Genomic DNA, 16,670 nt, shown 5'->3' with positions numbered 1-16,670 from the left:
TCAGGGCCATTAGATGGGGCAAAGCAGCCCACCACAGGTTTCACAATGCTATTAAAAAGCAACCAAGGGCTGGGAGGACAACCAGAGAAACTAGACTTCCTATCTCTGGGCATCGAGTTGCCCAGTCATCTCTGCATGGATCGCTTAGGAATAGTGCCAACAACTAATTCCACCAGGCATACAAGACAACTTCATCACTCAACGACTCTTTTATTGCAGGCTTGCAGTTTGCCACTAGCCTGGAGCAAGTGTCAACTGCTCTCAGGCAAGCGCTTAAATAGCAAACTGTATAAACTGGGGGTTGGGGTTCCCTGGGTAGGTACTCTCACTTTCCTAGCTTTAAGGGTTTGCAAAAGCATGGGGGGTGAGCCTGTGGGCAAACTCAGGTCTGGCCAGCATCTTAAAGTGACCACCAGTCTCTGGAAAAATCAGTAAAATTGGCTCTTCCTCTTGCAAACATTCTTCTTCCCACCCACTTTGCAAAGCAAGAAGAGGGTTTTGCACAGGGCTGTGGAGAGAGGTGACTCTCCCAATATGCAATGGGGGGAATAACTCTCCTCGGAGATAGCTCTCCATGCACACTGTTGTGATAGAAAGCTAAAGCGCTCTCTTTACTCTCCAGAAATCACTCTCCAAAGGGCAGTGAGAGTGGTTTATCTCCCTATCATAGCAGGGGGCATTAAGAAGAGATCCAGACCCTCCAGGTGTCCCTTATTTTCCAGGGACAGTCCCGGATTTACAGAAGCCATCTTGGTTTCTGACGTGATCCTGGAATGTCCCGCTTTTCCTTAGGATGTCCCTGTTTTCATCAGAGAAATGTTAGAGGGTGTGGAGTTATGCAACCCCCAAGCCAAGAAGAGAACTATACAACCTTTAGAAGACATCTGAAGGCAGCTCTGTATAGGGAAGATTTTTAAGGTTAAATGCTTTGTTATGTTTCTATACATGTTGGAAGCAACCCAGAGTGGTTGGGGCAACCCAGTTGGAAGGGAAGGTTATAAATATTATTATTATTATTATTATTATGGAATAGGACCTTCCTGTTTTCATCAGAGAAATGTCGGAGGGTATGATCTCCTCCCAGCTCAGTGCTATAGTGGGCTGCCTGTCAGCTACTGGGCACGTTCAAGGTCTTGTTAACAAAGAAAGTCCTGAACAACTCAGGACCACGTTACCTGAAAGACTGCCTGCCCCTGAAGGATCGCTTAGATCATCTGGGCAAATTCTACTCATTGCACTGTACTCTACAGAAAATCATAGTGACCCCAAAATGGGCATTTTTTAAATTTAATTTAATTTAATTTAATTTATTGCTATTACTCTGTACTGTGAAATGGCATTCCCTCAGTCACACATGGAGTAGCAATCATCAGTTCGGCATCGGGTTAAGATGCCATATGAAGATGTGTCTTTTTGACCAGGCTTCCTCTGACACACAAGACGGGACCCTGTTTTATGTGTTTGACTCCTCTGAATTTCAGTGTTATTTGCTTTCATACGCTTATACAGTGGTACCTTGGAAATCGAACGTAATCCATTCCACGAAGACTGTTCGACTTCCAAAACGTTAAAGTTCCGAGGCGCAGCTTCCGATTGGCCGACAGCTAGGATTTTGCACAGCAGAAGCCATGTCAGACGTTCCAGGAATGGTCGAAAACCAAAACACTTCTGGGTTTTTGGCATTTGGGAGCCAAAATGTTCAAGAAGGGAGCCGTTCAAGTTCTGAGGTACCACTGTATGTGTTTTTATCCTACTGTTTTATTGGTTTTAGGTTCTGTTTTTGTTTTAATGATATACTGTTTGTTTTTCAGAATGTACACTGCTTAGAGGTTTTCAAAGTATTAAGCATCTTATACTTTTAAAACAAACAAACAAACAAACAAAGTACTGCCTCTGCTTTTCAGCAATTACCCTCAGAATACTGGCAAATAGGAAAGGGCTTCAAAGTACCATAGTTAAGTACTTCTGTTATAAAGCAAAAGACTGAAACAAGCAGTCAAGCATGTACCGGTATATATCTCAGTTGTAATCTGTTAGTAGCACAGAGCTCAATCAGATGCTCAAGTGGTTCAGGATACAGCCCCCTCTTCTGCCCAGTGCAAACCACTGCCTGCCTAGGAGGCAGCAACTGAGGTAATACTAAATAATTCTTAAAGAGAACCAAGATTAGTGACAAACAGTACAATGTGTAAGTTACATATCTGAACTCTTAAATCAGGGGTGGGAAATCTCCAGCCTGCAGGAGGTTTATAAAAATATTTATTCATGAGAAGTATTTATATGCCACTCTGTCATTTTTTAAAATAAATAAAAATAAAAGTGGTTTAAGGAAAGGAAACATAAACCAGTACAATAAAAATCATATAATAAAGTTAGAAATAGACACCTATTAAACATCTGTGTACACCTGGCAGAAAAGTTTTCATCAGGTATTTAAAAGCTGGCACAGAAAGCACCTGCCAAGCCCAGTACAGGCCGTGAGTTGGCCCAAAAGGTTTGTTCCCTAAGCCATGCCCACCTGCGGCTACAAAGGAACAATTCAGGAGCTTAAAGTGAGTTTGAAATTGTTCCTTTGCAAGAGTAGCTCACTGACGGTGCCAACTGGCTGAGCGCTGCCAGGTTGTCCCTTCTATGGGAGATTTTCCCAGCACAAATTGCAAAACATGCAGGGACCCTTCTAAAATGTGGCCGTAAGTTGTGGGAGGAGGTAAAACTGCCCCGCTAACCTCACACCAGGATCTGAATCCAGATAAGGGAGCCACCTTGGCAATTTGGGTTTCTTCACTTTGCACTTAAGGGTACAAATACCCAGCTGCTGTGTCAACCATTTCAGACTGCAGATCCATTTCTCTCCCTCTCTCGTCCTGTTTAAAAGCTGCTACAACATCAAATTGTATCCTTCTCCCAGAAAGCACGTGTTGCAGTGAGATCCTCAAGACTGACCTCACTGCTGTTGTGGATGGGAGCGACTGGATAGCCACAACCCGATTGGTGGTCCCTCAGTTGCTGGGGTAAATCTGGCCAATGGGATCGTTTTCATGCATTGACAAAGTTGTGTTGAGCTTCCTCTTTTTCACCTCGTGCATCGGATCACCCGCCCACCCTCCCTATATTTAGGGTTCTTTATAACCTTGCTATGTAGTTGTGGGTCGTCTGCTTTTGGGGCAGGAGCCCGGTAGGAATTTTCCCATTTGGCTGACTGGCTGGTGCTACTTGGGTTTCACCTGCTGTGTAGCAAATTGTCACAACTTTGTAAGGTTTGGTGGTTAGGAATTGGTTCAATGGTGGTGGAGGGGATATGGATAGGCTGTGCCTGCCCCTCCAATGCTAGGGTACTCCGTTAAAGGAATCCAGGGGCTCGCCTTGCTTTTGTCCGATCCGCTTCCAGGGGTTAGGGCCACACCAGAGCCCCTGGGAGCATTTGGGGTGAGCTTGAGTCTGAGCCTGGTCCAATGCTCCCCCAGGATGTTTTCCCTTACTGACGTCTGCTGGAGTCCAGGTGTCAGTGCTGCCCTGCTGAGGTCAGGTGCAGTTAGTCAGGAACCAATGCCTAACCACTCACAATCTATAATCAGTAAAGTTGTGGCCAAAATTATTCCAAGAACTAAATTCCGTGTCAATTGTGTCTTTATTTATTGGGGGAGGTCTTGGGATCTTCACATGCAATGCAAAAGAAAAGGCACATGTCTTGTGCATTTAGACTGCAATGGTGGCAACAAGATCATCTTTATTGTCACGGGCCAAAGGAAGGGACAGGCACGTTTGACTGAATGTAGTAAATAATAATTTAACGATACAGTCTCCACGTAAACCCTTCTGCCAAGAGCATAAACAGATTCTCCAACCTGTTAAACAGATTCAACCTGTAGCAGAAGGGTGACTAACCCCTAGTGCAGGGGCCTCATTGGGCCCCATGATCATTTTTTTCCTGCCCCACTCTCAACGCCAGACAGATTTTGACAGAGGCAATCTGCCAAAAGTAAACAATAGGCAGAGAACTGCAGTGAGCGAAGAGCTCTGTGTGTGTCCAGTTTTAGAAACTCAGATATATAAGCTAAGCACCAAATGGCTCCTTAAACCAGGGTTACAGTCGCCAAAACAAGAATGCCCAGTTGCCATTTGGGGGCCTGGTGGCTCAAACATGACTTTTTAGTCCCTGAAATTCATTCTGATTGCACAAATAAAATATAACAGGATGTGTTGCTGGTGTGTGAAAACAGTCAAGATCCGAGGACCCCCAGGCATCTCCAGATGGTGGAGACATCAGGTGGCATCCTGGCCCCCGGGTATCTTACCTTGGTTGCGAGTGGCTGATAGCCAGGTGCGCAATGTGCATTAGCTCCTGGTGGATTTCGAAGGCTGCGTGTGTCCTGGCCATGTGACAGCATATGGTGGCCACACCCACTGGTAGCACATGGGCTCCAGAGGGTTAAGATGCACCCCTGACACAGCACCACTTATGTGGATTCTCTGCTTTGCAGGGAGTCTCAAGGTCTTTGTTGGGAGTTCCTTAGAATAGCAAAGAAGAAGATGCATGATTCTGCCACAGCGTGCCAGAAACCAGCTATTTGAGCAGGACTTTGATGGTTGAAAGGACAGGTAAACAGCTGAAGTCTTTCCAAAGGCAGGAAAATAAATACTGCCTACACCTTTCTATAGATTTCAAACAAGGGCTGAAATATATTAATGGTGATCACTATTATGAATTCCAATATAAGAAAATTCAAGTTTGTTTGAAATTGTGTAAGAATATTCATGACCTAAACTTCCCCATTTGATGCTACCTTAACTGGTATCACCACAGCTAAGTTTGGGTATCATTTTTAAAGCGTTCCATCATTTTTTTCCCAAGCCAACGTCCCATGAAGCTCTAATTACTAGCTCTGTATTTGATAATCACCTTATACACTAATCCCAAATTCATTTGCCTACTAAACTTGAAGTGATGCAAACACTTGTGTATTAAAGGAAGCAGAAGCCTTTAAAAGATGGAATCTTTTTGAAGATTTGACTCGTTTCTGACCATATTTCACTGCGCAGTTATTCAACACAGATGATCATGATAATGTACACAAAAGAGAATTCAAAACACCTAACTGCTTCCCTCCCAGACACAAAAATGCACATCTTAAAATTGTGCCAGATTGTAGGCTGGGGGGGACAAAGCGACGGCCACATCCCTCCAGTAGGAAGAATGTCCTTTTCCTATCCCTTCTGCACAAACAAGGGCTGCCAATTTGTCCCCATCATTGTCAGCAGACAAAAGCAAACTTAAAGGCTGCAGCCAGACCGCATCAAATAGAAGACATAGCAATACCAGAGGCTGCCTTGAAGCCCACTGGGGTGTGAAGTCAGGGCTGAAGTCTTCTTGTCAGCTATTACCATAAAAGAAGCAGAAGAAATAGCGACACTTCCACACAAACGGAAAGGTCAAGGAGTTCGTAGCCATTTCGTGACCCAGACAAGTCAAGGTCAAAAGATTCAGGTAGCAATTTGGTCTGGGCATAAGTTACTTGCTCAAATGAATTGTTTTAACAAATCAGCTTTGGTCAATTAAACCTAACGCGACATGTTGCATCACATAGCAGGGTTCCTGACACTGAGGCCAGGAACTGAGACTGGCCTCGTAAAACAAGGCTTTTAACATGGCATAACAAATCTAAGGTAATCCATCCAGAAACTGCAGATGTCAACATGATGAAATGCAAGTTGCCCTGACTAAGAATGGTTTTCACACTTTTTAATCTCAAAAGAACTGAGCAGGGATCTCACCCTCCCCAATTGCATTTAAGAAGAATTTGACCCAAATATGACTTCTTTTTACCTAGTTACGAACTAGTTAACTACAGGTTTCTATGCTGAAATGTTTGAACAGAAGGTCGATCTGATAGATATAGCTTGGTAATTTATCATATATTAAAATATATTTGTTGGCAGAAATGCCTCTCAATTATTGAGATTACTTTCGGTAACTTTTATTGAACTGTTTTTCTCCCAGGCATGAATCAATTAAATTTAATGCCTCACATACTTCATTAAAAAAAAAAAGTTTTATTACTAAACTTCGAAAGAACAGACTAAACATCAGATATCAGTGCTATACCTCTGACATTCCTCCCTCCCACTTACTTAAATAATAATTAAAATGCAATTATTTCAATTCAGTTCTGTGTAAAGTCTTAATATGCAACAAAATCAGGTGGAATTAGGTGGAAATCTGCGATTAATCCCAGTACCCAAAGTAAGAACTCAGGGAAAATACGGCCACAATCCTATACAAGTTTACTCTAAAACAGGCATAAGCAAACTCCAGCCCTCCAGATGTTTGGGACTACAATTCCCATCATCCCTGACCACTGGTCCTATTAGCTAGGGATGATGGGAACTGTAGTCCCAAACATCTGGAGGACCAGAGTTTGCCTATGCCTGCTCTAAAATAAGTCCCATTATGTCTGGTAGTGCATACTAACTAATAGATATTTTTGGATTATAGTGTTAACAGTGCATATCTTCTCAAAAGTAAGCTCCACTGAATTCAGTTAGATTTACTTCTTAGTACATGTGCAGTTTCTGCTACCCATCAAAATTCTTACTGTCCTCACACAAAAAAGTGCATTAGGCTGGATCCAGAGAAGACTAAGTAGAATTCAACCTCTGCAATGGGCTTTTCCGCTAAACCCCGCTGTACCCCTCTGGAAAAGCATGGAAAGGGGCCCAGGGGTCTACAGCAGGATTGGAATATCAAAAGAATTAAATGGGGCTACACCCTGCACAAGCAGAAGTACTATTCTGCTCATGCAAGACATCTCTGGATCTAAGCCATTCCGTATAAACAGTCTTCTTCCTTTCAAAACACAATTATGCAAATTGTTTCTTCGTATTATAGCTTTCAGGCCTCTAAAGATGACAGCCTGACTTGCCTAATGAAGCCTTAAAACCTTCACCCACTTACAGTTATGTCTGTTTAGCCCCATTGTCTTTAAGTACATGGAATGAGCATAGGATTGTACTCAGACTATGCAAGCTTGCTAACATAAAAAATGTGAATTTTTCAAAAGTTGCAGTATTGCATTACTGTCCAACAATCAGGATTGTCTAGTCCCTCCTCCGAATTAAGAAATCTGCACGTGCGTGCCCATATTCATAGTAGAGGGAGTGCCTTGAACTTTCTGCAAATGCAGATCTCGAAAGAGCCAGGTCATCCCTGAAATGCCTTGTCACAATTATTTGGGACCAATTTGTTGTCATTTTTCTTAGATGTATGCATAAAATACTAACGGTGCATGCTTTCAGATATGTGTGCATATGTGTGCATGGCACAAGTGATCTAGTGTGGGCCACAACTCCCTATCTGTGTGTTCACCATCATATCACGCTTCCCATTTTTGGAAGAAAAAAAAGTTAGGCAGCATTCTAAAAATTATAAAATTATCCAGAATGCAACTGTGTGGCACACATCATATTTCAAATGCAAAGGGAATAAGATGCATCTTGTCTAAAGAGTTGATTGGACTGACACCGTTAGATATTTCAAGAACTAAGGGCCAAACTGGATGCTTTAAAGATATATTTTCATTTAACATACAGGGTTTTTTTTGTTTTTAAATGCAAATTGCATCAGCATGGAGGGGCTGATAATTAACAGCATCAGAGCAGGCATGAAATTTAACCCTACCCTACCCTTATTTGTATTGAGAGCAAATTTGGCACTGGCGCCAAGTTCTCTCTCTGTGCCTTCCCTGATCCTACTAATTATCAGCCCCCTTCCCCCCCCCACTGCGGATGCAATTTGTATTTAAAAAAAAAAAAATCTGCACACAGATGCATTTAACGTTACGTATGTGTAGTTTGACCCTAAGAGTCCTCTGGGGCAGGAAGCAAAATTAATATATGTTCCTTGAAAACACATATTTCTTAGTTGCTGAAAGACCAGCTCCATTAGACTCCTCTCTCAATTGTCATCAGCCATCACTCAATCAGGCTACCAGAGATGGAACCGCAGGGTCTCTCTATTCACCATGATGAATGACCTTCAACTTTTGGTTTCTCCTAATAATAATAATAATAATAATAATAATAATAATTTTATTATTTATACCCCCCCCCCAATCTGGCTGGGTTTCCCCAGCCACTCTGGGTAACTTACAGCATACCTATAAAAACCTAGTAAAACATCAAGCGTTAAAAACTTCCCAATACAGGACTGCCTTCAGATGTCTTCCAAAAGTTGTGTAGTTCTTTATCTTTCTTGACACTTGAAGGGAGGAAGTTTCACAGGGAGGGCGCCACTACCAAGAAGGCCCTCTGCCTGGTTCCCTGTAACTGCTTCTTGCAGTGAGGGAAGCAGCAGAAAACCTTCGGATGAAGACCTCAGTGTCCAGGCTGAGCAATGGGGGTGAAGACGCACCTTCAGGTATACAGGGCCAAGGCCATTTAGGGCTTTAAAGGTCAGAACTGACACTTTGAATTGTGTTCGGAAACATCAAGAGCCAATGAAGATCCTTTAGGACTGGTGTTATATGGTCCCAGTGGCCGCTCCCAGTCACCAGTCTAGCGCCTGCATTCTGGATTAGTTGTAATTTCTGAGTCGCCTTCAAAGGTAGCCCCACGTAGAGCACATTGCAGTTGTCCAAGTGGAAGATAACCAAAAGATGCACCACTCTGGCAAGATAATCTTGAAATCTTTCCATTCAAACTGGTCACTACAAGAATTCTGCAAGAGCACCTGCTCCTGTACTGACCTGCAAGGCCGCTTAGATCATCTGGGGGAATATTCTGGTCCTGCTACTGCATCCTACAAAATATCATAGGGCTGTGACCCAACGTGTGCATTTCCCACTTTTCCCCATATTTTGGAATGACCTTCCTTTTGTCATACATGAATCAGCAATCATCAGTTCCATTACACATCTTGTAAAGATATATCATCTAGTCCAGGTCTTCCCTGACTCATGAGACGGTTCCGTTTTTATTTTTTTGAATTCTCTAGATTCCTGTTTTGATATGGCTTTGTGCTACTGTATAACTGGTTTTATGTTTTGTTTTAATTATACTGTTAATTGTTTTCATGTTGCATTGCGTGCTTTTAAATAAATAAAATAAGAAACAGTGCCTGGGTTTGCTTTTTTCTATCATCGCTCTCCACACCTTTTCCTTTTGTGTCATGTCTTTTAGATTCTACACCTAAGGGCAGGGACTGTCTTATCACTGACATTTATAAGCTACTCAGGGAGCCTATTTTGGATGAGGAGTGGGATAAAAATCATACAAATAATATCAACTTTACAGCCAACAGACCAAAAACAAATACTCAACTGTTGTTCCATAATACAACAGAGATATTGAATTCATACAGTCTTTCAAATGTATTCATTCCTCCCCTGGCATTTTTCCATGGGCGAGATTATTAATTCAGTATCATCCTTTCAGTGTCTTAAATGGGCCTACTTAAAGTTGCAGTGGTGGAGATGCAGACCTGATACTACAACAGCTGCATTAGTAAGCAGTAACAGGTAATGCTGTTAATACCACTAAACCTGAGTACCACTAATAATTCCCTAATAAAGACAAAAAGATGAATTCAGAGCAAGAAGCTTATACCTTAAGTGTTTTCACAGCTGTAAAAGATGGCTTCCGATGCATTAAAAAGAATTATTACTACATATCCTTCTTAGGCATCCTATAATGCAAAGGTGCGTGTAATTTTAAAGTAGGGATGGGAAACCGATTGTCAAGAGCCCTGTGAAGGCTACTTGGCAGAGCTGGTGAGAGTAGGAAGAGGATTAGGAAGAAAGTATGAAGTTGGATTATATGAGGGGGCCGGCTGTCTAGAAGGCAGTGATTTGGGTGCTGGGGAAGGGCCAAGTGGGTTGTCTGGAGATAGTCCTGTCATCAGATGACCTTAATGTGATAGCAGAGCCACCAGACATGACTCCAGCAACACCTCCCATCAGTGAAGTACTTGCCATCCTATGGAACGCGGGTGGCACTCTGGTCTAAACCACTGAGCCTCTTGGGCTTGCAGATCAGAAGGTCGGCAGTTTGAATCCCCGCGACAGGATGAGCTCTCGTTGCTCTGTCCCAGCTCCTGCCAACCTAGCAGTTTGAAAGCACGCCAGTGCAAGTAGATAAATAGGTACCGCTCCGGCGGGAAGGTAAACGGCATTCCTGTGCGCACTGGGTTCTGCCATGGTGTTCCATTGTGCCAGAAGCGGTTTAGTCATGCTGCCCACATGACCCGGAAAGCTGTCTCTGGACAAACGCCAGCTCCCTCGGCCTGAAAGCGAGATCAGCGCCACAAACCAAGTCGCCTTTGACTGGCCTTAACCATCCAGGGGTCCTATACCTTTTACCTTTACTTCCCATCCTTAGGAGCAGTGGCTGAGACCAGATCAGATGGCGATCTAGGCATGTCAGCTTTGCCTTCAACACCAAGGACACTGTGATGATGGTGACAGCAGAAGCAGACTCAGCCCACTGGCAGAAATGCTTACTTGCTTGCCTAGTCCTTTGGCTTAGGACAACAAGTGCATGAACGATTGAGCCTACCCAGCTCTTCAGATATGGAGCACGGGGGAATATCAGTGTCCGGGCCAACATCTTAGTCCATATCTACCCATGCAGCTTACTCTGTTGTGAGCTTCTGAAATGTGTAATCTGATCTATGTTTGGGCATTGTAGTAAAGTTTGGAATCAAGCCTTTTACAATACCGGAGCTGTGTTCAAGTACTGTGTCTACAAGTGGGAGGGAGGAAGCCTATGGTCTTCCAGCTTGGAATCAGCCCCGACTAGCATGGACAATGGTCACGAAAAACGAGAGCTGCAGTATAACAACATTCTGAGAGCCATAGGTTACCCGCCACTGTTTAGAAGACTGCATTGAGTTTTAAAAGTTCTTCACTTCACACTCATTGTCAATCCGAATTAATTTTTTTAAATACAATTCCCAAAAAAGAAATGCCCAAAACAAAACACAGATAACTGAATTGCCTGGGTTTTCCAAAGATGCTGCCAATTTCACTGCAATCTACTGGTCACTTTAAAAAGATCCCTGACAGTTAAGTCCAGTCGCAGACGACTCTGGGGTTGCAGTGCTCATCTCATTTTACAGGCCGAGGGAGCCAGCGTTTGTCCGCAGACAGTTTTTCTGGGTCATGTGGCCAGCAGAACTTAGCCGCTTCTGGCACAATGGAACACCGAAACCAGAGCAGCACACAGAAACGCTGTTTACCTTCCCACTGGAACGGTACCTATTTATCTACTTGCACTTTTTTGGTGTGCTTTCGAACTGCTACGTTGGCAGGAGCTGGGACCGAGCAACGGGAGCTCACCCCGTCGTGGGGATTTGAACCGCCTACCTTCTGATTGGCAATCCCAAGAGGCTCAGTGGTTTAGACCACAGCACCTGGAAGCAAATCTCATTAAACTGAGAGTTAGTTAAGTTTCAAATAAGCACCACTGAATAAGCAAGGCTGAATACCAGTGAAGTGCAAGTTAATGCAAAACTTGAATGCCGCTGAAACTTCAGCTCTGAGTAAAATGGTCAGAAAAAAATGCCTTTATGCTGTCAGGTAGTGCCACTCCTCCAAAATAATACACATACCAGTAAACATCACATAAACTACAAGATGTTGAAGTTATGTGGCTTGCCAACACAAAAGAGTTGCTATCTATGCATTTCTTAGCGAGTTGTGATAATCAAGTTTTTCTCATGTGCAGTCCTTGCTTTTTTTTTCTAGGGACAGAGCAGTTCCTCGTCCACCATCCCCCCCCTCCAGCAATCACCCTCTTCCCCTCCCTTTTTTAATACCAGACAGGACACAGTCTGGCGATTCAGGGGCTCACGCAAGCCAGACTTCCTTTAGTGCAGCCCTTTGGGTAGAACTGCTAATCCATCTTACTAATTAACAAGATAATGGTGGTTAGTCAGAAAACAGTATTAATGCTAACCATCTAGGAAACATCAACAGAAATGACTTGGCCTTTTCACTGGTTTCCGGTAGCCAACCCATGCAGCTAAACAGAAAGGTATTTAGATGTTTTGAAATCTGGACATTCAAGTGCATCAGAAGTAAGCACACTTGGCAGAACTGCATCTGTTTGCTAGAAAGTCTGGTGAGTTTCTACTGAACTCTTGGATTGGAAATGAAAGCTTTTTCACAACTCTCTTAATATCTTACTTTTAAACAATGTGCAAAAATAGGAACGGTGTAATATAACCAGAATGAAAAACATGTGGCAATTATGTGACACATACCAAGACCTACACAAGCTTAGATTGATAGATTAGATAGATAGATACTGTAGATAGATAGATGATGTCATTGTTGTTATTTAGTGATCAGTATCAGTATCAAACTTTATTTCGGTCACAGACCAACAAAAGATAAACTGAACACATCCATAATTTCGAGCTGTACAATACAGCTTACAGTATGTATAATAATGCCATACAATGTCTTTTGAGTGTCAAAAGTATAGCAGACAACGGAAGAATTAAATTCTGTAGAAGAGAAATACAAACAAAAAAGTGTGCTTCGGGGGAGAAAGAATTGGAACTTTAACAATCTGCTACTACAGAACTGGAAAAAAAAGTTATCTATTAGACGAAGGATTTCTATTATCTGAAGTTCTACTGCGGCAAACAAATACAACAGCTTTCATTCAGCGATTGTCAAAAAAACTTTCCAATGTGCCCACTGCAATGCAGATGCCAACCAACGAATCAAAGGCATTCAGCAACTAGACAAAGAGGGTTTGATGCCAACCTCGGTGCCACTGGCAACCATTATTGGCATCAAGCACATTGTCTGCTTTATCCTCCCCCACTCTGCCGGCACTTGACAAACAAAATGGCGGTTCTTGTAGAAACGGAACACAGCACAAGAGCTGCACTGATTGAATCAAATACTACCAAATGATTTTATGGACTGAAACACAGCTTGAACCAAACATCAGAAACAAGCCCACGAAACCTGTTTCCTTCAAGCGATGTATAGCTTTCACAACATTTAACATTAAGATGAATCCAAGAAACACTGGAACAAGGAGGAAAACCTTTCTTTCTTCCCTTTTTTTAAAAAGTATTTATTCTGTGCTGCGTGTTTCGAACACCTGTGGACTAGGAAATCATTTTATCCTAATTTGTTTCCCCATAAAAGTGGTACGAACACAAGCAAGCGTATCAAGTAACCTTTAATTTCGCTTGTGTCCTGCAAATTCTAAGAGTAGACCCGTAGCAAAAAAAAAAAAAGGAAGTGAAGTGAAGGAGAGACAGGGAGAGTTTTGAGGGGAATGGCTGGGAAGGAGAGTCAGATAAAGCTTGTCAACAGAAACTTGATAGACTGGTCTATATTTCTTCTTCCAGTACAGATCTGGGAAGCAAGTAGAAGAAATCCTCTTTGTCAAAGCACACACAAAAAGGGCTGACATTTCTAGATCAGGAAATTCTCAATATATTGTAACATTGCTCTGTGCTCTGCAATGCGGATGCCAACCAACAAATCACAAGCATTCTAGGCTAAACAAAGAGGGTCCGATGCCAATCCTGGTGCCACTGGCAACCATTACTGGCACTCAAACTGTTCTTCCACATGCTTTTCGCCAACGTTTAAACATGTGCCTTATTTTATCCTTTCATTCATTTAAGAACTTTGTCCTTTTTAAAAAAATCCCCCACCTTGTCCAACAACTGATTAGATTACTACGCCTTATTGATGAGGCATTGCCAAATAGATTTTTCATATACCAAAATAGAAGACCAATCCGCTATAAAAGAGATCATTACTCTGACTGACATTGTGCTTCTACCTTTTGCAAGCCTAGCAACCCTTGGTGCCTTGCCTGCCAAAACACAAAAATGAGATTGAGAGCGCGGACTATTCTGAGAACCATTTTTAAAGGGGGGGGGGGAGAATCCTTTTTTATATATAAAGGAAAACAGCCAAGGACATATTATTTCAAGCATAGAAATACTAGTCGTTTAGCAGATTTCACCCTCTCCCACACAAAAAAAAACCCTGATAGCATACAAAGAGGACACATAGTATGCAATAAATGGAAGGTTCTCTCAAAGGTGACTTGGTACAAAGATATGTACCAACTTTACATCCACTGTTATTTTTTGCAGTAACTGCAGAAAGGCTGAAAAATTCGGAATGATTGCATGATTCAGGCTGATTTAGTGAAAACCAAAAACATCCACTAGGTATCACTAGCAAAATGGTGTTCTCCATCTCAGCCCTGCTCTCAGTTCAAGTGGAATATGTATCAACTTTAACAGCATCTTAAGAAGAACAGGTAGGCAGGTACAATAGATGCTATACTACATTATTTTCATCCGCATTTGACTTTCCAGTGTGCATGAGGCACACATCACCTGGTTATAGCCTTCCTTAAAAACACTTTGAGGTGCAAATAATAATAATAATTCATTTTTAACACAATGCATTTGTGTTAGCATATACCTAACAAAATGCATATGCAAACACCATAGCTTATTTCCTCCTTCTTCCAAGATTAATTTGCAGCACAATCCTAAAGATTGCATAGGATTGCAGTCTTAAGTCATGTATCATAATTTTCAGATGAAAATCACAGCAAAACAGCTGGCCCATAGCTGGAAGGAAGCTAACTGTCTTTAAATCGCATTGAAACCAATGGGATTGAAACTGGTAGTAACTTAAGTCCAGTTATTTCAATGAGACTTTTATCAATTGAAGTTGCTCTGAATTGGGGCCCTTAATTCTGTTTATGTCTCTTACTGCTAGAAATGAGAACAGGAAAGTATTTTCATTAGTATACATTAATCCTAAAATAGATACTTAGTCATATTTTATTATATAACAATTCCATCTGAATATAGGACTAAGCATGGCAAACAAGGATGGAATCATGTAAACTGAACCAGAACATTCAACTTTCGAAGTATTTTAAATTGTAGGTGAAAATCACAAGCCAAACCACCACCACCCGTTTTACTTTTAATTTCATCATTAAGTTACATAACATACCCTTCTTTTATACTTGGACCAAAAATATGACCTCCTGTCTTTCTTTTAACTACCTTCCAACACCAGGCCGATTTATGCAAAAAGCCACCAGCTCCAAACATTATGGGATGTAAGTTCACTTCTTGAAACATGTTTGTTGTATGACTTGAAAACAAAACATTCATTTACCTGGGATTTATTACTGAAAATACATAAAATGGAAGGCAATAATCTAAGTATACAAACAGTTCCGATAGTGACTGCTTATGTGTTTTGTTACATTTTAATGTAACTTCACATTTCCATATTGAAGCAACATTTTTAAAGTTTGTGTATGTTATGGAAATTATATTTTGCAGAAATATTTGGAGAAAGACCAAGCTACGAACACCAAATTGTGCCTTGAACAACACGAGATGTTCATACAACGAGCGCTTAGTGCATATTAATATCCAGATGCTACATAGGCCATACTCTAAAACTAAATCTTTTTTGTAGAGGTTAGAATGTTTCCTTGCTAAAACCATGAAAGAGATAGGAGGCAAGATTTGATATAAACAGATATGAATCTGTTTAAATAAGTGCATATAGCTTTTGCTCATTTGCTCGTATCAATAGATTTACCAACATTTTAAAACTTCTGCTCTGCAACACACGCTGAAAGCTTCCCCAATATTTCGAGCTTCCCTTTTGGAACAAAAGCTTGGCGTGCATTCTTAGAAATACATGTCACTTAAATGTACAAATATGCAAATTAGCATGCACCTGTGTACATGTATGCAGGGAAATAGATATGCATATTCTTTGGCTTAAAGGAGAAAGGTCTAAAGGGGGTTCAACATATTCATACAAGGCAAGTAACCTACCTTGATCCTGCACGTAGTACGCCAGAAACAAATCAAGCTCCTTGACTGATACTGTTATGTGATGTGGCTGAACACAAAGTGCTGGATTTGTGCAATGGGGGGATTTCATGAGCCGCTCTCCGTCCGTACTTTCCAAAGGGATACCTTTAAAGAGGATCACCATGACTAGATCCAGACGCCAGACTTTGTCTGCCTGTCGCAGGCAGTCGATTCTCCTAATCTTACCCTTCTGGTCAGGATTGGACAACACACAGCACGGGTGCTTCTTCCCGGTAACAGTTAGCACAAAATCCTCCCGGTACTCTTGGCGGATATCTTTGCGCAGTTTGGCGAGAAGCCTGGAAGCCCACTTCTGTTTAATTTCAGGCTTTTCACTAAGTAGCTCATCCTTGACTGCTCTTTCCTCGTCCTTTGACATTCGCTTTTCATGTTTCTTAAAGTACTTGCGTTTTCGAGCCTGAAGGTTGAACCAAGTGTAGGCGATTGCACGGACATGTGGGAGAAGTGCCTCAATGAATGGGTGAAATTCATCCTGTTAGGAGAAGAAACAGGTAGGGGGGGAGAGAAAAAACTGAAAGATCAGTTCTGTTTGCATGGTGAAGGCAAGAGCAACAGTCCCCCCTCCATTTCTAAAGTAAAAAATGAATATATATATATATATGGCTTTAATACCATGAGCACTAGGTGCTTTTCATTTTATTTAACCACAGTTTCAACTTCCAAAAAAATTATAAATAACTGCTCTAAAAATACTTCCACATTTAATTTCTTGAATTCGTATGGAGTTTTGGTTTGCATCAGATTCGGCCCCCCC

The 16,670-nt window shown here is 41.8% G+C and overlaps 1 protein-coding gene across 25 annotated transcripts in view; it reads right to left on the bottom strand.

The window, feature by feature from the left end:
* Window positions 1-16,670, bottom strand: part of NFIB (nuclear factor I B) — a 311,149-nt gene that overhangs the window by 177,660 nt on the left and 116,819 nt on the right. For all 25 annotated transcript variants that reach the window (XR_014559361.1, XR_014559362.1, XR_014559363.1 and 22 more), the window contains exon 2: window positions 15,857-16,388. Coding sequence is in view for 22 of the 25 variants with exons in the window: in XM_083719097.1 (XP_083575223.1) it covers window positions 15,857-16,388 (532 nt within the window). In the remaining 3 variants the exon portion in view is untranslated. The remainder of the gene's footprint in view (window positions 1-15,856; window positions 16,389-16,670) is intronic.

Source organism: Podarcis gaigeae (assembly GCF_964106915.1).
Source record: "Podarcis gaigeae genome assembly, chromosome: 17".
NCBI classification, from domain to species: domain Eukaryota; kingdom Metazoa; phylum Chordata; class Lepidosauria; order Squamata; family Lacertidae; genus Podarcis; species Podarcis gaigeae.
Note: the sequence above shows the minus strand (reverse complement) of the source record. Positions and strands in the feature narration are given on the sequence as shown.